We start from the raw sequence: 6,531 nt of genomic DNA, 5'->3' as shown, positions 1-6,531 counted from the left end.
TTACCTGCATTCTCTCCAAAATGCCAGTGAGGGACTGGAGCCACGTGAGTGTATAAGAGTACTGAGGGCCATTAATTATGCTTATCTCACTCTCCAGCTCTGGGATGATAGCCCCAGTACGCCAACCGTGCCGCAGGGTCAGGTCCTGCAAACAGCAGATAACCCTGACAAGTCAAGTCTAACCCAAAACGTGACTCGCGTCACGCAAGTGGCTCTCAATAGCTTTGGACGAATGTGAACCAAAGTCAGAGAAGACAGAGAAAGAAATGGAAGGTCATTATTTCAATGTGCAATTAATTGTGTGCGAGGGAGAACCATCGGGTACACGTACGGCCAAATCACTGTAGATGTGGTCCCCAAAGTAGAGAACTCCAGAGCCGACCCATCCCGTCAGTTGGAGAAACTCGTACAAATTTCCCTGTGGAGGTAATGTCAAAGGCAAGGGATGAGGGACAATCAAAAGGTATGGAGGGAATGTCACACACGGCATACTGTCTGTCATAACAAGGAAAATTATTTGAAGAAAGGTAAAAGGAAAACAAAAAACACTTGTTTGTTTATTTATGTATTTTTTTTGACCAACTACGACTACTACTTTAATGGCCCCAGGTGAGCTTTCCCTCGCCAATTAGTTTTTCACCTGTTGATACACCTGTCCCTTTTCCAATCGATCAGTTTTCTCCCAAAGCAGATTTCCTCTCTCATCCATTCTCCGAAAAGGTCTGCAAAGAGCAAAACAGTCTTCAGCAGAGAACCAAAGGGTATTATTCGCGTTGGATAATGATCTAGGAAGGAGTAAATTCTCCAAAACATTTCGCTTTCGGACTGAGCAGTAGAGTTATCCTTTACTTTTCACTTTGTGATGGTCCGATTTGTAAAGGGTAAAAGATATCTGTGGGTTTACCTATCAAAATGAATTGCCATACAAATAGTGGGGGATTTAGACAAATTACAGAAGGGAGAGGCAACGGTTAATCTGCTTAAACGCAACAGGAGACACCACTGTAAAGATGATTTATATTTATTTTACATGTTTGTTACCTCTGCACCCGAAGGTGGATGGAGGTTATGTTTTCACCCGTCTGTGAGCATGAAATCTCAAAAAGTTGTGGACGGATTCGGACAAAACTTGGTGGACATAGTGGGGCAGATAACAGCAATTTTTGAGAGGAATCGTGCAAATGATGATACAAGCATCAAATTTGGCATATTTGTTCTCCAGGGGATTCTAATCAAATCTGCCTGATTGGCCATTTGAAAAAAAAAAAAAAAACTTCAAAAAAGTCAAGATCACGAATCAAGGCTGGGTGCTGGCTGAGATTGGTGAATGTTTCAGAAACATCATCAAAGACGTTCCAAGTCTGCCATGCAGTTTTCTTCCCTTCACCGCGGAAGGCAGACACGACGTCAAATCCAGTGAACGCATGGAAGTATGGGATCCCTCCAGCTTTCTCAGGCCCTATTGCAGAAACTATCTCATGGACTGGAATCCATCGCGCCTTGGCTCCTTGGCCAAAGGCAATCCACATGTTCTCAAGACCTAGTTCCTGTAAGGATGGCAGTACAGATATTGCTATGACGAGTACGTCCGTGTCATTAGCCTTCATGATAATGGACTTGCTACGATCCGTCGCTGCATCCCTGGCGTGCACAAATATTCGAGTGTCAGCTTCTTCATGACAACATGGAGACACAGCATCCAGTGACTTCCTTGTGTTGCTAATGGCATCTTCTCCTTTTGTGACAATGACTGTGCTTCACACATCTTTTCCGCAAGGAAGTGAAACAGCCATCTTGTTGCTGTCATCTCAAAGAAAGTTTCTCCAGTTACTTGGGGTCATACTGGTTCCTGTCACTCTTCTTCAGATTCCTTGCCCCCTTTTCGACCTTGCCTCGGACTTCAGACTTGACTTCTTGTACACATCAAACACTACGTCCACCCTCTCGTACCTGGCACCATAGGATTCCACCTTTGGGATGATGTCTTCTTTAGCATAGTCATCGAATATCTTTGAAGTGCGTGGAGATAGGGCATTGATAAGTGCTGAGCCATCAATGATGACTGCATCTCCCTTTGGTTCTCAGTCTGGGATGTTCACTTGTGCCTCAAGAATTTCAGCCAGCTGTGACTTCTACTTTTTTTTTATTTTTTATTTTTTTTTCAAAATTTGGATTTTAAAATGGCAAATTGGGCAGATTTGATCAGAAAGCCCTGCAGAACAGAAATGCCAAATTTGATGCTTGTATCATAATTTGCACGATTTTTCTACTATCTACTACACTAACAGGTTGGGTGTGTGACAAGGAAGAATTGATTTGATTTTGGTGAAGATTGGGATCCATGATTCGGCCTATCAGTGGATTACAAAATGTAAACTGTTCAGCCTGGTGGAGGTATGTGCTCTTCCAAGTGCCGTTCTAGTTTCAATTGAGATTTACTTTTGGCTGCCGCCCAACATCCTCTTTTCTTGTCGAAGACAGGAAACCATCATCATCGTTTTATGGCTGTTTCCATGCTTGCATGTGTAAGCCGTGGTTCACCTAATGGATGCTTTCCAGGCTACACCATCCCTTGCTAGCCCTTATGAGGCTTTTAATTCGAAGATCATCTCTCAGCAACACACCCCATGTTTTCCTCGGACAGCTTTGAGCTCTCCTTCCAATCACATTCATATAAAATATATTTTTTGTACCCTCTGGATAATGCAGCAACACTACCCAGTGTCACCACAGCAACTAACCCAGATGGGGAAGCACACAACTCAGGTCCCCATTTCACCAAAAGGCATGTTTGAGGCATGTTTATTTGTGGCCAGATGCCCTTCCTGATGCCACCACGGTATCAGCTGTGGACCCAGTCTTTGTCGAAAGAGACATACCCTACAAGACAGCAGGGGGATTTGCAATCAGTTTCCTTCTCCTAGGTGGACTGCCGACCAAGGCCAAAGACCTCCACCTGCCCGAGTTGCGTAGGTGAGTGCAAAACCTGATGGCGGAGCCCTTAGTTTTAACTATCATGGTTTTGAAAAGCATGTCCTCGTATCTGAAAACCATCCACACGACACCTCGAGGGTACCAACTTACTCCGAGATCCTCCAAACATTGAGCCAGTGTCCTCAAGAGCACTGTCACCGTGGTGTAATACGAGGAGGTAGTCTGGAAGTCTTGGCAAGGGTAGAGGCTATGTACCGGAAGGAACGACTTTCACACTCGACATTCTTTTCACTCACAGAGCTATCCGGCAGCCGTAGCTAAAAGCAAGGAATGGTAAACCACAGCTCACCTAACAGCAGCATGAGACATACACCTGCCCTGTGTGAAACCACACCACCCAAACCTCCCTTTTCCCCATCGGCCCTTATTCCCAAAAAGGGGGGAAACCAAAACCCCCTTTTCCCATAGGTCCTTAGTTTTAACTATCAAGGTTTTGAATTGTAATATGTGAGGGATTATTGTGCTGTGCTAAAGTTTGGGTTATTCTGATATTTATACTTTTGGATAAATTCATTAAATTATTATATATGTATATTCTTTTAAACAAACAAATACCACCTGTCACTTCGCTGACGGAAATATTAAAGTGGGAGGGAGAAAAAGAGGGGGGAAGACGGAGAGAGGGGTGGGGGAGAGAGTGCGGGGAGGGTGAAGAGGTGGAGGGGAAAGGAGAGAAGAAGGAGAAGGGTGAGGAGTGGGGTAAGGGAAGACAGTGTGAGGTGAGAGGAAGGGAAGGCAGACGTGCGGTGGAGCGTTAATTACGATTCATACCGTCTCATCAAAATGACTCTGCATGGAATAACAGTAAAGATGGAAACAAATAATATATCAAATCCATTTTCTACCAGTCATACTATAAATACAGCCTGGAGAGGGAAGAGGGAGGAGGGGGAGGGGAGTTAGCAGAAAGAATATGTTATACTTTATGAACACATGCACAAGCGTACACACACACACACACACACACACACACACACACACACACACACACACACACACACACACACACACACACACACACACACACTGCAGAGATCGGCAATTTTTTCAGGAATCGACAGGTTGGAGTGAGTGTGATTACCAATTACAGTAATTGCTGTAAACAACACAGAAACCTTGAATCACTTTCACCGAAAAACTACGTTGCATTTACATAGAAGTTTCAAGGATATGATCACAAACATTATTCTTGATAAACAGCTGCGTGTGACGGGTGGAAAAAAAATTGACTTGGTAATTTAGAAAATACGTTCATACGGCAAACAGCTCGGAAATCCGGTGGTGGGGCACGGGCCACTCGCCCAGGGTGACGCGGCACGGGCCACCCACCCAGGGTGACGCGGCACGGCAAAAGCGTCCGCAGAGAGCAAGGCCTGTCACATTTGCCACGGCGACCGTGGGGTCTTCAAAATCTACGGCCACTAGCAATTATACGGCGGCCGCAGTATTTCCACGGTCACACAATGTAGCAGTCACATGTTTTTATTTTTCGGGGAGCCGCACGACGTATTTAGGCCTAAGTCACATTTGCCACGGCGGCCGTGGGGTCTCCAAAATCTACGGCCACCAGCAATTATACGGCGGCCGCAGTATTTACACGGTCACACAATGTAGCAGTCACACATGTTTTTATTTTTCGGGGAGCTGCACGGCATATTTATAAACTGTGGAGACCGAAAACGTGGGGGTGCCGTACGGTCTGATTTGATGTCGCACGGTGACCTTAGGGCGTTCCTGCGGCAGCTATATAATTTTCAAGGCAGACGCAAGGTGCCCGCAAGGCGACCGCAGGGCTAAGGCGAACGTGCGGCTAGACGGATGGTAACGAGTGAGTTTTTTTTTTTTTTTTTACACCAGTTTTTTGTTTCGGCTTGTCGAATTGCTATGGCGAACGTAGAAATGAAAAAAGTTATAACTCCGTGTTATAATTCCACGGCGAACTTACGACCTATAAAATATAGCCAAACGGCGTAAGGCCACCCTGAGGCCACCGCAGAAACTCTGCGGCCGCCGCACGTTTCTGTCAATTCAGAGGGCGTACGGCCGCCGTATCCTCGCCGTAGAGCAAATGTGACTTAGGCCTTAGGTCTTAGAGATTGTGGAGACCGAAAATGTGGGGTTTCCGTACGGTCTTCGAGTTGATGTCGCACAGTGACCGTCAGGGGGCCCTGCGGCGGCCATGGAATTTAAGGCAGATGCAAGGTAGCCTCAAGTTGCCTGCAAGGGGACCCTAAGGCGAACGTGCGGCCAGACGGACGGTAACAAGTGGGTTAATTTTTTTTTTTTAAACCAGTTTTTTTGTTTCGGATTGTCGAATTGCTACGGCGAACGTAGAAATGAAAAAAGTTATAACTCCGCGTTATAATTCCACAGCGACCTTACGACCTGTAAAAGATAGCCAAACTGCGTAGGGCCACCCTGAGGCCACCGCAGAAACTCTGCGGCCGCCGCACGTTTCTGTCAATTCAGAGGGCGTACGGCCGCCATATCCTCGCCGTAGAGCAAATGTGACTTAGGCCTAAACGATTCACTCAGAACAATGTTGCATGGTACCGCTTTCAACAATGGGCACTCGGCAAGTGGCTTAAGCACTCCAACTAAATGGTTGATAAGGAAATGTTGGCAAAGCTGTCACTGCATACCATAAAGGATATTTTTAACTTTAAAGCCGGTCTTCACTGCACATGCAGCAGTTAATGAAATAAAATGAATTCGTTCAAATAATGACTTCATCCACAAAAGAGAACAGAACAATCCTGGAGACATCGCAAAGTTCAATCGCCCATGAAATAAACCTTGTGGGATTTCCGCCATTTTATCTGCTCATCTGTGCACATGTCATGTGGTACATCGGTTTGAGGACCGTGCAGACATTATAACTTCATTTTAAAATGTCCGCTTTTGAAATTTTTACCACATTTGCTTTAATCCCCTGTTGAGCACCTCAGGAAACATCCGAAAATATAGACATAGATCAGAAATATGGAATTAGCAAGACATATTATAGCAAGGACAGCTCTTTATATTCGATAACTTGCATCATCCTAACATGTCAACAAGTAGGTTGGGCCACAAGCAAATGGATCACCCCTCGTACCATACAAATACAACATTTGCATGTCTGTGTGAGCTCGCTTCTAGGTAACACCTCAGTCACATCTGCAAACGCTGATTAAACACCCTGCCTGCAAAGCTTTTAATACCATCAAATTAAATTTGCAAAGCCAACAGATGGAAGAAAATGAAATATTTAAGAGTGAGAAAAATGACATTAAAGAGAGAAGAGGTATGTATTTTGTGCACATCTTATCAATGAAAAAAAAAAAAACTGTTACCTATCGGTATACAAAACATCTCATCGCTCATGCAATGTACTAACTTTGCTCCATCTGTGAAGAATGTAGGTTTGTCAGCTTGCACGATGACCACATCAAACAGGTCTTTCCAGTCAGGACCCATCATATGAGTCATACCTTTGTTCCTGTGGTTAGAAAGAGTAACAGAGTGACAGAGAACATTAGCTTGGACAAACCACTC

General features: G+C 44.9%; 1 protein-coding gene across 1 annotated transcript in view; it reads right to left on the bottom strand.

Moving 5' to 3' along the window:
- Positions 1-6,531, bottom strand: part of NT5DC2 (5'-nucleotidase domain containing 2) — an 83,553-nt gene that overhangs the window by 13,868 nt on the left and 63,154 nt on the right. Inside the window, exons 9-12 of the mRNA XM_085863840.1 lie at positions 6,374-6,475; positions 641-722; positions 332-418; positions 5-145 (exon numbers count right to left, since the gene is read on the bottom strand). Coding sequence (XP_085719966.1) covers positions 5-145; positions 332-418; positions 641-722; positions 6,374-6,475 — 412 coding nt within the window. The remainder of the gene's footprint in view (positions 1-4; positions 146-331; positions 419-640; positions 723-6,373; positions 6,476-6,531) is intronic.

The sequence above is a fragment of the Eptatretus burgeri genome, chromosome 18, assembly GCF_056783735.1.
Source record: "Eptatretus burgeri isolate ZD-2024b chromosome 18, Ebu_testis_v1, whole genome shotgun sequence".
Taxonomy (NCBI): Eukaryota; Metazoa; Chordata; class Myxini; order Myxiniformes; family Myxinidae; genus Eptatretus; species Eptatretus burgeri.
Note: the sequence above shows the minus strand (reverse complement) of the source record. Positions and strands in the feature narration are given on the sequence as shown.